At 55.4% G+C, this 17,802-nt stretch overlaps 5 protein-coding genes across 5 annotated transcripts; 3 read left to right on the forward strand and 2 right to left on the reverse strand.

Annotated features, from left to right (window-relative positions):
• Nucleotides 1-1,645: 1,645 nt before the first annotated feature.
• Nucleotides 1,646-3,397, forward strand: N656DRAFT_791117 (cytochrome P450; the record flags this gene model as incomplete). The annotated part of the gene is made up of 2 exons (XM_064816942.1): nucleotides 1,646-1,938; nucleotides 2,002-3,397. 2 exons carry the CDS (start codon nucleotides 1,646-1,648, stop codon nucleotides 3,395-3,397), a joined length of 1,689 nt encoding a protein of 562 aa, XP_064668125.1.
• Nucleotides 3,398-5,001: 1,604 nt separating this feature from the next.
• N656DRAFT_800067 (uncharacterized protein) lies at nucleotides 5,002-5,967 on the reverse strand (the record flags this gene model as incomplete). The annotated part of the gene is made up of 1 exon (XM_064817963.1): nucleotides 5,002-5,967. The coding sequence occupies one exon, from the start codon at nucleotides 5,965-5,967 to the stop codon at nucleotides 5,002-5,004; it is 966 nt and encodes a 321-aa protein (XP_064668126.1).
• A 3,245-nt stretch (nucleotides 5,968-9,212) lies between these two features.
• Nucleotides 9,213-10,705, forward strand: N656DRAFT_212663 (uncharacterized protein). Its single transcript, XM_064808911.1, has one exon. It carries the CDS (start codon nucleotides 9,458-9,460, stop codon nucleotides 10,499-10,501), a length of 1,044 nt encoding a protein of 347 aa, XP_064668127.1. The 5' UTR covers nucleotides 9,213-9,457; the 3' UTR covers nucleotides 10,502-10,705.
• Nucleotides 10,706-10,819: 114 nt separating this feature from the next.
• N656DRAFT_781796 (uncharacterized protein) lies at nucleotides 10,820-11,649 on the forward strand. The gene has a single exon (XM_064815644.1). It carries the CDS (start codon nucleotides 10,910-10,912, stop codon nucleotides 11,546-11,548), a length of 639 nt encoding a protein of 212 aa, XP_064668128.1. The 5' UTR covers nucleotides 10,820-10,909; the 3' UTR covers nucleotides 11,549-11,649.
• Nucleotides 11,650-11,886: 237 nt separating this feature from the next.
• On the reverse strand, nucleotides 11,887-17,682 carry N656DRAFT_735913 (P-loop containing nucleoside triphosphate hydrolase protein). Its single transcript, XM_064812717.1, has 6 exons — nucleotides 17,000-17,682; nucleotides 16,010-16,938; nucleotides 14,200-15,953; nucleotides 13,827-14,106; nucleotides 12,968-13,771; nucleotides 11,887-12,885 (listed from the first exon to the last, which is right to left on the reverse strand). The coding sequence occupies exons 1-6, from the start codon at nucleotides 17,351-17,353 to the stop codon at nucleotides 11,982-11,984; spliced, it is 5,025 nt and encodes a 1,674-aa protein (XP_064668129.1). The 5' UTR covers nucleotides 17,354-17,682; the 3' UTR covers nucleotides 11,887-11,981.
• Between the last annotated feature and the right edge of the window lie 120 nt (nucleotides 17,683-17,802).

A 17,802-nucleotide genomic window follows, 5' to 3' on the forward strand; every position in this document is an offset into this window, starting at 1 on the left:
TTGGGGGGAGAGGGATATATTTGCGATCCTTGTACCGATTTGTAAGTGATAAAGGTAGATAGCTACACTTTACTTTCTTTGTGGGACCTATGTAGAAACGGCATGGATCGCTGTGATCTAGCGGCGAAGGTGTAGCTATTGCTGACGGTGATGGGTAGAATCGATTTACGTTAACCGCTGTAAGTGGGATGCGTTAGGGCGTTACTACCGGTGGGAAAGGCGCTATGTTTGAAGCTATCTTGTTAGCTAATATCGCTAATTTAACGCGATCTTGACGAAAGGAAGTCAATACTATAAGAAAACAACGCCTGCGTGCTCTTCCTAGCTTAGAAAAGACCCTGGGATCTAGGATGGCTTCAAATCGATGGTGTAGATTAAAAGTGGGTTTTTGGCTGAATTGGTTGGTTCTGGTTGAAAGTGCTGGAGGATACGAGGCCTGGCTGCAGTAGGCTGTAGTAGCGCCGATTCTAGCGTTTCTTCCTAAGGAGTGAGTATTGACGGTATGCGCGTAGCCTTCGACATGCCACCAGCGCTTTAGGTTTTCAACAGATGTTAGCACGGAACAAAGCTGAGGCAAACGCTTCGGCTGCCGCTACAAGGCTGATGAGGCTTCTTCAGTCCCAACTGGGAATCAAGGCTTGTTGGTTAGAGAAGCAATTCGTAGTTCTCAGGACCTCAACCCGGCAAGAAATGACAGGCCGGTGCGATGCAGACGCCAGGACCAAAAACTACGGGTGGCCAAGGGCTAAGGTTGTATGTGGTGAGAGGGTTAGGGTTTGTGCCTGGCTACGATTGTGAGTCTGTGTTGAAACTTGAGGTGGGTTGCACCTTACGCTACACGGCTATCAGGGGCCCCGCCCTAGCTTTGAGTTGAGAGCTTCATTTACTGGCCGAGTTCAACGCGCGGCATGACGAGGCCTGGTTGGCTTTGCAAAACGGTATGGAGGCTCTGATGACGGTTCGGAGGGTGTTTGATGGTTTTGGCTGTCTGACTCGATTTTGGTAATTCATTCACACAAGATGGGGCGGATAATAAACAGGCGCTTGCTCTCTGATTTCACAAATGACAAGGCGCCAGCCGAGCCACATGGGATGAGTGCTCACTCACTGATCCGGGCACTTTTTGCGCGGAATCGGTGTTGTCAGTGACGACGAAGGTGCCGAATACAACGAATGCCTGCCTGTATCCTTACTTTCGTATTCAGCCGCGACATAGGCATTTTTGCCCAGTGCCCTCGGGCTTCACACATCCATTGCACCGTTTCGAAGTTTCGAACGGAGCCGGACCAACGACGAGGCTCCGTGCCGCCGGTCGGGTCGTTCCAAGTTGACCACCTCTCTCTCTCTCTGCCAGGTTACGCGGCTTGCACTCTACCTGTGCTTGTCTATGGAATCTCAGTAGAAAGAGATGACGGCCCAGCACTGCACCTCAAGAATATCACTCATGTTTAATTGACCTTTTGGATATAAACAACTCAACGTCCAGGACGATACGTTGCAGGGACCGTTGTGGGCCTGGCCGTCGTGTTTCATCATCACACTTCAATAACGTCCTCATCATAGCTCTAATCACTTATATATCTTGATCCACCGGACTCACCCAACAGATCTTGACACCCATTCATAGACAGTTTAAAATCCAACCATGGACGCCGTTTCACTCAGCACCGCCATAACGACCATCTCCCTCGCGGGAGCTTACCTCTTTTCCTCTGGCCGACTAGCACCACTACTAGAACTTCCACGGCTTGGCTTCTTTGCCGCCTTCGCCGCATTGTTGAGCGTTCAGCTACTGCTGTACCTGATATGGAGCATCATACTCTATCCCAAATTCCTCTCCCCTCTCCGGGGGCTTCCCGAGCCTAGCGGCAATTCTTTGTTCATGGGACAATTCCCCAAGATCGCTCCTCATCCATCCGGGACCCCCCATATGGAATGGTATTGCGGCCCCCGCCCATTGTTTGCTGTACTGTGATAGCAACCGGGACTGATCATCTACAGGATCAACTCGATCCCGAATGATGGCCTCATTCGCTACCTTGGCCCCTTCAACAAGGAGAGGCTTTTCATCACGTCACCAAAGGCGCTTGCCGAGGTGCTGGTAACCAAGAACTACGAGTTTGTGAAGCCCTATCAGTTCCGTTTCAGCATCGGCCGCATTTTAGGAATAGGCATCCTCCTCGCCGAGGGCGACGAGCACAAAGCACAGCGCAAAAATCTGCTTCCGGCATTTGCATTCAGGCATATCAAGGATCTGTACTCCATTTTCTGGGACAAGTCCCGGGAAGGAGTCGAGGCCATGACTCGGGAGATCCAACGTGATGCCGCAAACTCGTCGGCCGAGAGCCAGAACTCAGCCGTGATCGAAGTGAGCAGCTGGGCCTCGCGGATAACTCTCGATATCATCGGGGTAGCCGGCCTGGGCCACGACTTTGGCGCCATCGCGGATCCCGACGGCGAGTTGAGCAGGATATACCAGCAACTCTTCAAGCCCAGCCGCCAAGCACAGTTCCTGGGACTGCTGCAGATCCTCTTTGGGGCCCGCCTAGTCGACCTACTCCCCGTGAAACGCAACGCCGACGTCCACAGCGCATCCAGAAAAATCCGAGGCGTGTGTGCCGATCTGATCCGCGAGAAGAAGCAGAAACTGGCGCGCAAGGAGCTGGTCGACGTAGACATCCTCTCGGTGGCCCTCGAATCGGGCGGCTTCACTGACGAGAATCTTGTCGACCAGCTCATGACGTTCCTCGCGGCCGGCCACGAGACGACGGCCTCGGCGCTCACCTGGGCGGCCTACCTGCTCGCCAGGCACCCGGATGTGCAGGCGCGCCTGCGGGCCGAAATCCGGGAGCGCCTTCCGCCCATCTCGGGCGGAGGGACTGTGTCCAGCGTGGACATTGACCGCATGCCATACCTCAACGCCGTGTGCAACGAGGTCCTGCGCTATTTTGCCCCCGCGCCCATGACGCTTCGCATCGCCAACTGCGATACCAGCATCCAGGGCCGCTTTGTCCCCAAGGGCACGCAGATCATGATTGTGCCCTGGGCCATCAACAAGTCCAAGAGCCTCTGGGGTGAGGATGCGCTCGAGTTTAAGCCGGAGCGGTGGCTGCCCAAGTCGGACGGCGACAGCAAGAGCGCCGCGGCCAGCAGCGGCGGCGGCGCCACGAGCAACTATGCCTTCATGACGTTTCTACACGGCCCGCGCAGCTGCATCGGCCAGGCGTTTGCCAAGGCCGAGTTTGCCTGCCTGCTGGCTTCGTGGCTCGGCAGGTTCGAGCTGGAGCTGCACAACAAGGAGGAGATGGATGAGTCCAAGGTTGAGATCAAGGGCGGGATTACGGCGAGGCCGGCAAAGGGCATGTATGTCAAGGCGACGGTGCTTGAAGGGTGGTGATGGAAGATCCGGGCATGGAGCCGCGTGGCTTGGGAGGGCTAAGCACCGGACTCCTTCTGTTGTACAACTACGGGCAAATAAGGTGCTACAACCGTGTCACTGCCGAGACCGAGAAGCGCATCAGGATTGCAGTAGTACTGCTTCGTCTGTTGGGCGTCTCGATCATTTCTTTCCCCGCTGCCCGATTGTTTGTGTCTGTCTTTGAGGTGCTACTGCTAAGGCAAAGCCATTCTCGTTCAGATCTCACATGTCGTTTGCCCTTTTGCTGCAATGTCATTATCGCGGTGCTGGTTGAGATTGGAGAGGGGAGGACGGGCCGCTCCTTGCGCTGCGTCAGCAAATCCGACCACTGCAGGGCGAGAGAATCGCGTGTAAGTCGTGCGGGGGCATGACGGTAGGTTTTAGCCAACCGTTGCGCCAAGTCAGGGAAGAAATGTCGAGATAGGGACTAGGGAGCCCGAGGAGAGAGAGGGATCAGGGGTCGACTTCGACGACTGGCACACGCGACGGAAGGAGGGGGAAGATGACCGGACGGACAGTACGTCAATGCCGTCCGACAGCCTGTGGATGGAGATGCAGCTGGCCCGTCCCGTTCGCCATGACAGATCAAGAGAAGGACGCAGGGTGGGCTCAAGTTCCCGGACTCGGACAGCGACTCTGCAGGAGTGGACTGGATTACAGAGAACTACTAGTGCATATAAGGAGTATACCTGCCTATGAAGAGGTTTGAGCTACTAATACTCTACTCCCACACTACGTCACGTAACGGGATCATATATGTAAAGTAGCTTAAAGTACACATTCACCTACTCAAAAGATACACTGATGAATGCCACGGGAGACGTGACAATCCACCACACCCCGCCTCGGTCAAGACCGATGCTCAGGTCCCGTCTCAAGATGTAAGGCAAGAGAAACATGAAACACCCGTGCACCGTGCACGCAGCCTCGTCCCGTCCGTCGGAGCGGGTTGGCGTAGTATACATTGTCATGCATAGTATATACTATATACCTCAATGCTATAGCCCGCGGAGCTACGGTCAACCTGGAACCAACAGCTAGTATTACACGACTGTATCTATAGCGCAGTAAATGTACTATGTACAGGGCTGAAGGCAGTGTTGGCCATCATGCTGGGAAACACCACACGACACTACACTGCTGGTATTCCAGGGTAGAGTTCTATGTCATCAATTCGTTTAGTACCGCAGTACGCTACAAGGCGAGTAAGGTAGGCTGCAATATCTGTCTGCCTGCTTGCCTGCCTGCCTGCCGGTCTGTCTGTCTGTGGGTTGGTAGGTATCATGACCAGATGTGGGAACAGCCTAGTAACTCCTTAAAAGTAGTAGGAAAATAACAAGCACCTGTTCCCCGAACACCAACCCAAGCCGCCCGAGCCCAGCCTAACACCGTCCTGTTTCCCTTGAACCGACCTAAACAAAGAACGCCTGCCCCCGTCCCGGGCCGTAGACGGTGTACTAAGTAGTCGTAGTAAGTAAAAGAGGGTTATTACAAAAGTAGCAATACAGCATCAAGAAGAAATCCGAAGAAAAGAAAAGAAAGAATAGAACGAGAGAACAGTGAAGCGACAGCCTCAATAACAATCACCTCCAAGTCCCATGAATCCTCGGCCGACGACTACTCCCCCTCTTAAGCCCCACATCCCCGTTGGCCATAAGCGACTTCCACCTGCGCCCAACACTCCCGCGGTCTTTTTTCCCAAGGGTGCGCGCACAGTCCTGCCAGTCGGATTTGCTCAGCCGGAGCTTTTCCAGCACCAGCTCCACCAGCATGCGGTCCTCCTCTGTGCTCCACGTCTCGCCGTCTGTTTCTACTACCACATCGGTGCCGTCCTTTTCAATATTCTTGTTGTGGTTCATGTCGGAGGCGTGCAGCTCGTGGTAGTCAGAGCGCTCTAAACCGAGGGGAAGCACCTCGGGCGCGATGCGCGAGCGCTTGGGCGTGTGTGGCGCGGAGGGTTGGGATTGGGATGGCTCCTCCGTCATTTGCTCCTCTGGATGTGATTGCTGTTGTTGCTGCTGCTGTTTTTCTTCTTCGGCCGACCTGTCGCGCTCATTGTCGCTGCTGATGCTATCGCCGTTGTCATCGCGACCCATGTCGTCGTCGACGGCGCGGCGCCGCTTGTTGGGTCCTCGCGCGGGCGGCGCAAGCGCCACCGAGGAGCGCTTCACGATGCGCTTGCGCGGCGGTCCGCTGTGGTCGTGTCCGCTTGCGCTTGGGCCGGTGTCTGTCTTGCGCGAGCGCAGGCGCAGTTTGAGGGGCGGCAGCGGCGCATGCGCCAGCGGCGGGGTGGGTAGTTGCGCGTGCGACGAGGTCGGAGGGGTGATGGGCTCAGTGGCTGCTGCTGCTGCGATGGTCTCGAAGGAGGCAGGGCTGGTCGCCGCGAGGAGCGACTGTAGCGAGCGACATGTCGAAAAGATGTTGCCAAAGGCTGTCTGCGGCGACTGCGGCGGGGGGCTCGCGGGCGGGGATGCGAAGAGGGTCGTCTGGAGGCGCGTCAAAGGCGGCAGTTGCGACGAGTCGCACGAGAGTGCGGATGGTAGCAGCATGGCTTTCTTTCTTTATTGTGCTTTGCGAGGTTTGTCGAGCGACGGTATAGGATGACGGGAATATAGTTCCAGCCTCTAGTCGCTGTTCGGGAGAGATATAAGGGGCGGGAGGATTTCCGGGTTGTGGCTAAATAGAGGAAACCAGAAACGAGCGTTTTGCGACCAGGTCAGATGTGCGACCGCCGGAGCTGTCGGAAAGATTGCGCAATGCCGAAGACGGCAGCTCTGGGATGCCACAGCAGCGCGCAATAACAACTGCGAATGCTCTGGGGTAGAGGTGAATAGCGCAGTTGGGGGCAGGTGTTGCGATGAAAGGTAAATTGTGTGCGAAAAGCGTACACGTAAAGGCGCAAACTTGGTGAAGGCAGAGAAGGCGCGGCGAGAAAAGAAACGGAAGTCTTCGTCGACGGGAGCAGTGGGCGAGGCAGAGGAATAATGCGCCTAATAAGATGTGGGACGACTCAATTGCAGGGGTTGCCGGTGCGCACAAAGTGGGCCACATGACTGACAGGGCATCAAGGTGGGGCAGGACAGCTAGCTAGCCAATCACGGCAAGCCGCACGCTGCAAGTGCCCCTCTCACCCTCGCTCCACCAGCATGCTTCTTCTGCAAGCACTTTAACGGGAGTGACACGGAAAATGGGGCTTCTGAGCGCAACTCCGGGCTGCAAGAGCGAGGTACATAGGAGAAGCAAGCATCGGAATCGAGTGAGACACCGACGGTGAGCCAATATCGACGCTGACCATCTTTCACCTTTCTAGCTTCGTACATGGCCAGAGGAACACGAAAAATGAGGGAGCGCGTCTCGTCAGTCTATTTCTTGAAGCTAGCCACTAATTTGATCGCCAAGTCGGTCGATGTGGGCTGGCCATTGAATTTTTTCTTCTTCGTCTCTCCTGGTCTAGCTCAGGAGTTATCACACCATCTGGGTCCGGCCGGGATAGTCCTCCTACCCTGAATAAAACTGGAGTCACATCTAGTTGTCATGACCACCTTGGGTGTAAGTACAGAATCTGTTGAGTATCCGGCCCTCTCTGAATCGCAGGTGATATGCCACGATGCGAGGGGTGCTGTGCCTGGTTCACGCGCCCACTTGCGTCACTTGCATACTACCTTATCCCTCCCTCTCTGTTGAATGTAGGGAAAATGTAGGGTAGGGTGTGAAATGCGCGCCCGTTTAGCTGCCCGTTTCAACTTTCCCGGCCGTGAGATACCGAGAAGGTAACGGCTTCCACCAGCTTGTTCGATCTAGGTCGATTGCCCAGCGTTCCGCGACGCTTCCAAACAAAGCCCTGGCTGGTGCCTTGGGCTGAACACGAAGGTGTACACGTCATAGGATCGACCAGGTCAGCAACATCACACCGGCGATGCCAGACGGCTTACACTACTTGAGTTGTGCTGAAGCTACTGAGCCACCCCGACAGCAAATATGTACATAGTTTGCATAAAGGTAACTATTTCTGTGACCTGAGCTGCAGGAACCATGTTGGATTCATCTCGACAGCAGAGGCCGCAAGGGAGAAGGGAAAACCACAGTCAAGAGCAATAAGTAGGACAAACCTGAAGGAGGGTTGCAAGTTAATGCATTGCTCCTCCCCTCCTCTGCGCGAGCGATAAGCCAGCTGCCCCTCGCAAGACACAAGATTTCTAGAATCCTCTCTCTCCCTCTTCGTCGTCGACACCAGCACTGCTTACGCTATGCGCTACAGTCTGGACAGAGTCGGGATTTGTAAACGAGTAGCTTAGCCATTCGGAGCGAAAAACGTGTCACTGACGATGGCGCTCGATTGCCGACTACGAGCTTCAACAACTGCAGTATCTGCATCTACTCCAGTTTTGCAATGCGCCACAAGACCTGCAGAACACACCCCGCTGCAGGTCGTCTCTTTGAGGTGGAAGCAGAGACGACTGGGGTGAAACTGATCTGGACCCGACCCGGGGAGACAGCTGCGTAACGAAAGGGGCGGGGTTGTCGCGAGACGCGTCTGGTCCGCGAAAAACACGCGACTGAGACGCGATTGCCAGTGGGTCCAATTTAAGTAGAGTTAGAGCCATTGACCAATGATTGCGTGGCGGAAGATGGCGTTGCCAAATCATTGGCTGCCAGAAGAAACGGTCTCTGATCGGCAGAACAACCCATGTCGTGCACCCTGATCAACCCTTTGACACGGATGTGGCTTAGTGGACGGCTAAGGTACGTACCAGCGGGTGCTAGGTGTACGGGAGGATCAACCCAGTCCCTTGGACCTGTCTCCTTTTTGCTCGTTTTGTCAGCTGCTGATCCGTCGAGGCGGATTGCGGGCTCCGGGATCCCTTGGCCCCTCAATCGGCCGTGGGACATCTGCCGCGCCCGGATCCGCATCCCGCCGACCTCGGCTTCGGGGCAAGTATCGGCTCCTACAACTAACGAGACAAGGAGATTGAGTTACACGATTCCATTTTGTGACTCTACAGTTCCTACACTTGTATCAGTGCCAGTCAGTTACTAGGATTCAGAAAGGAGCATTGGCTGCGAGTGCTTACTCCTCGGCTCATGACAGTCCGCTGATATTCAGGCACATCAAGTGATGATTCCATGCCATTGATATCCTGATTTTGTTTCTGGCTGTAAGTTGCGCATGTACAAGGACAAGTCGCCTAATCATCGTTTGCTTCCTCTTCATGTCTGTGCTTATCGGCTTTGGGAATCGGATCCTTGGATCGAGAAGCCTGTGGCCTACTTTTCCTTGGAATCGCTGCTTCCGCTGGTGATGAAGACCGGACAGTTGATGAACCCCACGATTAGAAGTTGAGCAAACAAATAACGCCATGAATCCCAGTTGAGCTATCAATGGCTTGGTTGGGACGAGCTGTGTGTCCCTGGATTGGCAGTTGGCGTATCGCGGGCTGACCATTGAAGGCAATGGGATGAGCGAAAAGGGGTTGTTGATAAGAGCGTTGGCATGGGCAATAGAATGAACGGCCGAGTACTAAGTATTACTTTGGCTGTCAGCGACTTGGATGAACAGTGATAGCCATCTGAAGATTCATCACAAATCTGACAAACGCGAAATTTGTGATGCGGTCTGTTCATACCTCTCTTCGCTCACTGCCATCCAAAGGGCTCGTCACGCGGTCTGTTTACACTTCTCTTCACCTCAAGGTCATTTGAAGTGATCCATCACGCGATCTGTTCAGGTTACCTTCACTCACTCTTATCCGAAGAGCATCCATCACGCGACCTGATAATACCTATCTTCACTTATCCCACCAACTCAGTTCAGGGCGTTTTGATTGCGCCTTGAAAGGTACTTAAACCCAGTCTCCCTCCTGCTGGGCTTTTCCCCCTCGAATGTATTTCCTCACACTCTACTCTCCATCCATTTCGACTCACTGTGCCAACCAAGTCAACTAAGTCGACCAATCCAAGAGCACCTTTGATTCTTATTTTCTTGGAAAGTCGGTTCTTCCCCTAAGTTCTTCTCCTCACCAACTGTCAGTGCAGTCAAAGATGGACAACAAGGAGACGCTCAATGTAGACTCCCACAATAACTCGAATCTTGCGACCGACCAGTCTTCCGACCCAGCGGATCCCTTTGCTTCTCGCAGTCACAGGACCTGGACACCCAAGTATGGGCGCGTCCAGAAGTGCGACTTCTGCAACGCTCGGTCGCCAGGAACGCTCCACGTGTGCACGACGTGTGCCATCCACATCTGTGAAAAGTGTTCCAGATCCGACCGCTGGCATTCTGACTCCAAGCACTTTATCGATCCAGACGCCTACAACTGGATTGAGGTGAAGTCCTCTAAAGCCTCCAGCAGCCGTAAAACCAGGGCTTCAGGAGGCAGTAGCGCGGTCGGCGATGGAATCGCTCGTTCAGGAGAGCAGCATCGCAATGCTGAAGTCAAAAATCACGACGAGACTGATCCCGACGATACTGAATACATCGATGACGATAACAACTCAGAGAACTCGAGCACGGCTTCTAAGCGTCCTCGCTCGTTTGTAAACTTCAGCAGACCTTTCCGGGGCGGTAACACTCGCCAGCAATCCACCTATCCATATCCACCTCGGACCACAGCGGCCGCCGCACGACCGAGTGTTCGCCAAGCGGCTGCTCGGGCACTGACCCGCATGAGCCGTCAGAACGGCTCCGACGACGGCGATGGTGAGGGTGATGAGGGTGATGACGATAACAGTGGCGATAACAATACCAATAACAATGGCAATAACACTGGCGATAACAGTGGAGAAGACGACAGTAACAATATTGAGCAACAGGGTGCTGATGGCAATCACGGCTCTGTTCCGACTCGTCACCCGGTTCCTCCTTCGGGCTTTCCCCTTGCGGACCAGCCAGTAGCACCTACCCCCTATGACAACCTTGTCTACGACATCTACGAGCAGATCTACGGCATCCGACCCGTGTGGTATGTACTACAGGCAGAAACTCCCGTCTTCGTGTCTTGTTGGCTCCGTCTAGCGTCACGAGCAAAACGACATGAAGACAAGGCCTTGACCCCAAACCTTCCCCTTACAAACCGCCAAGAATAACGCATGTACTATGTATGGCGTGACTGACGTTGATTGCCGAACAGGATGCCGCGCGTCCGTACATCGATTCCAAGCCGTTGGGACGGCGAATGGCCCTCCTCAACTCCATCGCCGGGGCAGCACCGCCGTGAAGAGGACGGCACCATCTACCAACAGTACGAGCTGTACCACCAGCACGCCTTCTCTGCCGCGACTCAGTTCTACCCGCTCAACAACCTCCTGCCCGCGCCCCGCGGCTACGAGCAGTATTCGTTTGAGAACTACCCGCCGGTGCGTTTATCTTTGCCTTTCCCTTTCCTTTCATTTCAGCTCCTCCCTTTCAAGTTCAACCTCCAAAACCCACTCCATTCACTGGTCCTACCCAACAATGGGCGAGCCCAACCATAATTTCACAGACTAGGTACTAACATGAAGTCACGCCAGCGAATCCAAGAAGGCTACACCGCCACAGTGCGCACCACACCGCGATTCCACCCGTACAACGAGCTTTCGCCAGCCGAGATCGCACTGGTGGAAGCCGACCGCCTGACCCTCACCCAAATGAGAGCGGCGTGGCACGACAACAACCAACTGGCAGCCATGCGCAACCAAGGCCGCCATCTCGCGGCCATTCAACTGCTTTGGCACGTGTTTGAATTGCGACGCACCCGGGTTGATGTGCGAGCCTTTTCCCAGACGGTTCGGTTCTTTGTGGCCGAACGGGACCGTGCCGTGCAAATGGAGCAGGCAGTTGAAGAACTAGATCGGGTGCGAGTCGAGTCGTTGGAGCAGGAGTTCCAGCGTGAACGCAGGCAGGAGCAGTTCCGGCGGTACCAGCACGGACTTTTGACTGCTGCCATGCGTAATGGGTTCCGAGGAACGCCGGCGCAGATGGCGCACCTGCTGCAGCAGCACCTGCAGCAGCTGCAGAATCAGCAGGGTGGTTCCGCTGCTACAAATACGGGTGGTAGCGGGGACACCGCTGGCAATAACGGGGTCACAGGCGCAGAGGCGCGTCACTCGGAGATGATAGAGCAGCTAGAAGAGTTGCTGCACCGCCGGGGCTGAGCGGCCATTGCCCTTTGATTTTCTTTCATTCTTCATTATCCCAGCGCAGCATCTAACCACGGACGGGCATTGCATTGCATTGCACTATGGCGTTCGGTGTTGATACTCCCCAATGTACTTATAGACGAAGCGTAAACAACGCACCACCTAAGAGAGACTAAACCCACCAGTCTGTTCCCGTTGCCCCTGAGGCGAATTGTGTGTGCGCAGCTGTCAGGACTTTAAAATGTCTATGTGTATTCTGGTGATACGGGAGACATCAAAGGCGGGCAAGGGAGGAGACCGTTTAGCCACTGACTGACTCTATTTGATAAGTTCACAGAACCAAGAAATCTATTCGCCATCCCTGGGAACCCGAAACTCCGTCTTATATTTTGTCTACCCCCCAATGCTCTAATCTTGAGTAACATACCTATCCACTGACAACCCATTATCAACCTCTTCCCTCATCCTTCGCCTTCTCATCTGCCACATGGCCAAAGACCTCCTCCCAAACCGCATCCTTCTCCTCGCCCAAAATCATCTCCACCAGCTTATCCCTCTCCGCGCTCTTCTGAACCAGCTCCCAGAAAGCCCCCGTCCGGTAACCCTGCCCTTGCCCTCGCCCATCTCCCTCACCCTCACCCTCATCTCTCCGCAGTGTTCCCGCCTCAATTCCATCCACATTTCCATTCACACTACCCCCAAAAGGTCCAGACCCAGCAGTACGCCTCATCCCCGCGACAAACAACTCCCTCGGACTGCCCATCTCAGCCACCTGGCCCTGTTCCAGAACCAGCAGCCGATCAAAATCCGCCACCGTCGACAGCCGGTGGGCAATCACCAGGACGGTGCAGCCCGCCGCGGCAAATTCTTTGCGCAGCGACTCCTGAATGCTGCTGTCTGTTCCCCTGTCAACGGCGCTGGTGGCCTCGTCGAGCACGACGATCTTGGGCCGCCTGAGTAAGGCCCGCGCCAGGCACACCAGCTGGCGTTGGCCCTGCGACAGGTTGGCGCCGCCCGTGCTGATGGGCATGTCCAGGTTGGCGAAGATGTTTGTGTTGTTGTTTGTGGTGGTGGAGGTGGTGGCGTTGGATTCGGAGCTGGAATCGGCGAGTGTCGGGTCTGTTTCCCCGGCTATTGATGTCTCCGTGGCTGTCTCAGAGTCAAAGGGCAGATTCGCGGTCGGTACTGGGTTGGCTGCCGCGGTATTATTGGTATCGGCGTTGGCCGGGGGGTACTCGGATGGACGTTCAGGGTCGCTGCCGCCTTCAATAAGGTGAACGCGTTGAAGCGCCGCTAGCAGCTCGTAGTCGTCCAGAACGCCTTCCATGTCAAGGTTTGAACGCAATGTGCCGCTTGATTATTTCATCCGGTGTTAGTGTTACCGTACAACAGGGTGGCTTTCTCGCCAAGAGACATGCAAAGGGGGCTGCTTACGAAAAAAGGAAAGGGTCTTGAGGGATGATGGCCAGGCGGCTCCTCAGCTGACTCAACTTCAAGCGCGAAATGTCGATATTGTCAATGCGGACACTGCCCTCGACAGGCTCGAGCAGACGAAAGAGGACCGCAGCAAGAGTCGACTTCCCTGCTCCTGTCCGTCCGACGATACCAATTCGCTCACCAGCACCAACGACGAAATTGAGCTTCTTCAAAACTGGTGGGAGGTCCTCCGCGTAGCGGACAGTCAGGTTGTCAACCTCGATCCTGCCTTCGGTCGGCCAGGCAGCCGGGGCATCCATGCCGCCCTCGGGTTCCGTCTCGATCTCGGCGTACTCGAGCACTCTCTCGCATGCGTTGAAGCCCAACTCGACCGAGGTCATGGCCTGGAGGAGAGATGTCAGCGCGTTCGTGTAACGCAGCGCAAAAGCCAGGCTGAAGCCGGCCAGCGCGGCGTCAACACGGCTGAAGGCGACGGCGTTGGCGACGACGGTGACAAACAGGGCGCCCAGCAGCCCCATTCGGAAAGCCATCCAGCGGCTGGACAGCTGAAGCGCCCAGGATGCTTTGGAGCTGTTGTCGATCAGGCGGTACATGCGCTCCATGTAGAAGTTGGTGCGGCCGAAAGCGCGAATGGTCGACAGGCCAGAAAGAACTGAGCTGAACTGGTCATAGATGGGAGAATGCGAGACCGAGTTGATCCGCTTGACTTCGCGCGCGGCGTTGATGTACACCCAGGCAATGCGCAGGTAGAAGAGGAAGAGGAAGAGGCCGAAGAAGATGACATGCACCGAGACAGACAAGCTATCTCCCATCAGCCATATTTCGCTAATCAGTGCTAGGTTGATCGGGGACATACCTTGTACCAATAACGACAACCAAGAATAGCGTAGTGCGGATAAGACTAAAAGTCTGAGTGGAAAGCCGTCTGTCAACAGTGAAGGTATCGGATGTGAAGCGGTTGAGGATACGGCCGGCCGGGACGGTGTCTATCCAGCGCAGGGGCGCTCGGAGGATAGCATGCGTCATCCTCTGGAAGAGAACCCTGGAGGCCGTCAAGCCCACGATGAAGAACGTGATGACGCGGACGATCTGAACCAGAAGAATAGTGAAATCGATGATGAGAAACGCTCCGAGCCCTAACAAGTTGTAAGTCAAATGATGTTAACGCCAGTATTAAAGCCAGATGCTCGAAGAAAACACAACCAAACGTGATGTGCTGGAAAACATACAGAAGAAGATGCCATGCTCAGCGCCACTAGTCGTCCGGAAGCCAGGTAGGTCGATGTGATTCTGAGAAATCATTATTCGGGCGGTCTGAAAAGCGGAATGGACAGTCTCGGATGCCGCTTGTTGGGCGAGTTCCTTCAGACTCCACGTCCGCGCCACAGTCAAGAAGTGACCAAGGAGGAGAATCGCGATGCCAATCAGCCAGGGAACTGCACCACCACTGGCTTGGTAATAGGCCTTGTACACCTTCCACTTGACACGCCCGCTCTCCCTCTGTTCATCATCCTGGTTTGTCTTTTTTACCTGTTTCTGCTCCGCCGGAGTGGTGTGGCCGTTTTGGGCATCTGCTGGTGTCTCGTCTGGCGGTGCCGCAGCTGTCCCGGACTCAGAAGACGCAGCCACCGCAACTGGGAAGAGGTGCTCGACGGATTCCACCTCACCGGCGTGGAGGCGGACTAGGTAGCTCGCATGAGGCAGCACCAGCTCCGCATGATGGGTAGCGAGAATGCGAGTACGCCCTCGGGCGAGCTCCCCGGACAGGGCCCTATCAACAATCAGTCTGCCTACGTGGGCATCAACAGCGCTGAGGACGTCGTCGAGCACCAAGATGCCAGCGCGGGAGTAGAGAGCCCGGGCGAGCGCGATTCGCCAGCGCTGTCCGCCGGACAGGGTGACGCCCTTGGGTCCAACCTCGGTCTCATCGCCATCGACCAAAAGCTCCATGTCCTTTTCGAGAGCGCAGGCGGCAAGGACCTTGTGGTAACGGTCCTCAACGAAGGGAAGCCCGAAGACGATGTTCTCCTTGGCGGTGCCACTCTCAATCCAGGGCGTTTGGGAGACAAAGGCGGTCAACTGCGGGATGATCCATTCAGAGTCGTGGATGTACGCCGCATGCTCATCAAACGGTGGCGGAGTAGGCATGCTGATCCTGCCGCCCAGTAGCTTGACCTCACCCAAGAGAGCTGCAAGCAAGAGGCTCTTCCCTGATCCGGTTTTACCAGTGATTACGCTGAGTTTGCCGGTGGGAAACTCGAGGGTAGCATCTCTGAGCATCGAGTGCGCCTCGCGCTGCTCTTCTTCAACCCCTTTTGAAATCTCGGTGTCCTCGATCCTCGGCCACGCCACTGTGGCATTCTCAAAGACAATAGAATCTCCCGGCTCCGACACGGGCTCCTTATCTGACTGGCTGAAGTATCTCTCCAGCCTGACAGCGCTAGTCCAAGCCTCGAGCAGGTACATTTGCAGGAGCGGCAAAAGGGCTACGGCCTCGTCGAGCTGGTCGAAGAGACCGAGCGAAGTGAAGATGACGGAAGCTCGGATGTGGGTTCCATTGTGCCACACATAAATGAAGAAGGTAACGCTTGCAAGCAGCAGGGGCCCAAGGTTGACCACGAAGACGACAAGACACTGCCAGAGGGCAACTTTCCAATACTGGCCGAGTTCTTCATTGCGGCTGGTCAAGATCTTATTCTCCCAATGCTGCTCAAGAGCCGAGTATCTGATCTGGCGCATACCCTGCAGGGCTTCAGTGAGGAGATGGGCCTTGCCATCGCGGTACTTCATCAGGCCAAAGTGCAGCGACGTGTATCTCTTGGACAGGAGGGAGCTCAATGGGACCATGAGCGATGCGGCGCCAAGGCCACACAGCACGGGCATCCAGCCCATTAATCTGACGGTGAAGCCACCTGCGAGTACGAGGTTGAAAATAGCCATGGGGAAGTTGTTGTTGTACATGCAGAATATGGTGACACGGCCACTAGCAGCGTTGTTAGTAGCGATCCAGGGAGATGCGAGGTCAGGGGAGGGCAATACCTGTCAAGCTTCATGTGGTTGATTACCGACTGTCTGGTTTCCGGCTCCTTGTCTTTCTTGACTTTACCTCCTTGCGTACCTGGCTTTCCGTTGGCGTCGCCTGCATTGTCCTGGCCGTCACCATTGCGCTTGTCCATTTTCTGGCCAGGCGGCGCGGTCTCGTACAGCTTGAGGGCCTTTGAGAAGACAACAGACTGCAACAGTGAGCCCACTGGGATCTCCAGACGAGTTGTTGTGATCCACCGAAGCCAATTGCTGACTCCGACCTGGAGAAGCTGGCTGAGCAGCAGGCCAAGCACCCATACGAAGAGGGTTGGGTCAGCAGACGTGTGGTCTGCTCTCTGCTCAATTCTCGACAAGAAGTTGTAGAGTACAACCTGAGGGAACAAAGACAACAGGGCAATGAGCAGAGTCAAAGCCCACTGCAATGCAAGCTCGCCGGCGTGACTCTTGATGAGCTGCCACCAAAGCGGTCCTTCATAATGATGGTCGAGAAACCTCGAAACAAGGTTTCTGGATCGAGTAGCAAAGTCGAGGTTGGGGATGTCCTGGATTTCCATTTGGCGCTCCTTGGCGATGTCGAAAATAACCCTGTTCCACGAGAAAGAGAACAGGGACAGCAGCGAGAGGGTGCGCTGTTGGTCAACAAGGCCGGTCTCATCGTAGACATCTGGACGGCGCGGAAAGGCAGCAAAGCCAGCTGCCGTGACGACGGCGAAGACGACCTGGGCAAGATAGAGGACCGCTAGGGCCAACATCAGGACACCACCATGGGACCCGGAGAGCGACGCCAGTGCCTCGTAGCCATGGCGGAGAGCAACCGACACGGCGACTACCACGGCTGATACCAGGCCGGAGACGGTCAGGGGAAACTTTGCCTGGTGCTGGTGCCGAGGAGGCAGACAAAGGCATTGCAGGCAGAGGAATATCTACAGCCGGGTCAGCGAGAGCCAGAAAGCATTCAAAATAATGGGGCATTATCATCCTTACCCAGCATGCTGGCTCGGCCCAGTCGGCCAAGCTAGGGAGTAGGGGTGAGTCTGTATCTAGGTCACGTCTCAGGGCCACGATTCTGGTGGCAATAGAGGCTGCCAGTCCGCCAACGACGCCTAGGTAGACAGCGACCCGGGGCCGCGTGTCCGAGTATGCGCGGATCGAGTCCTCGGTTGCGGTACCGTCGAGGTCTTCATAGCTGGTTTGGTCGAGCTGCGTGTAGTGTCCTCGTGGTCTGAGTGGAGCCGTGGTTCTCCATGCATAGCGGAGTGCAGGCGCTGTCAAGAGTGCTACCGAGAACACCGCAATGGCGCCAATAACATCATGCAGGACGAGTTCTGGGTCCAGCATAGTAGTGTATTGCCCCCACCAAGAGTGAGTGAGGAAGAATATCTTCTCGCTAGGTGGTACTGGCAGTCCCTATTGCGTCTCCAATGTGACGAACGCGAGAACGGGGGGCGAGTTCAGTCTATAACCTTGGGCTGTGCATGGCAAGCTCGCTGCAGTCTTCCAACTTGCTCGAGTGAGGTCAACTCTATGTATTAAGGTATGTACGGATACAGAGGACCGGCAGGATGATTTTTTTTTCCAAGACAGAAATCGCCATCAAGAGCGGTCAAAGAGTTGGGCTCGTCCCAACCACCGTGCGGCCCTGTCGCCCCAGGCGACTTCGGGGCCAGCAAGGTTCGCAACGGGACGATAAGGCAAGGGACGGACGGTAAATTTTGTCTTAGCGGCCGTTCCAGGCGCATTTGGCCCGGGGCCCCGGCATTTTTTTTGCAATCGGAGCATCGCGATTC

This window comes from Canariomyces notabilis, assembly GCF_033297395.1.
Source record: "Canariomyces notabilis strain CBS 508.74 unplaced genomic scaffold N656scaffold_19, whole genome shotgun sequence".
In the NCBI taxonomy this organism is placed as follows: domain Eukaryota; kingdom Fungi; phylum Ascomycota; class Sordariomycetes; order Sordariales; family Chaetomiaceae; genus Canariomyces; species Canariomyces notabilis.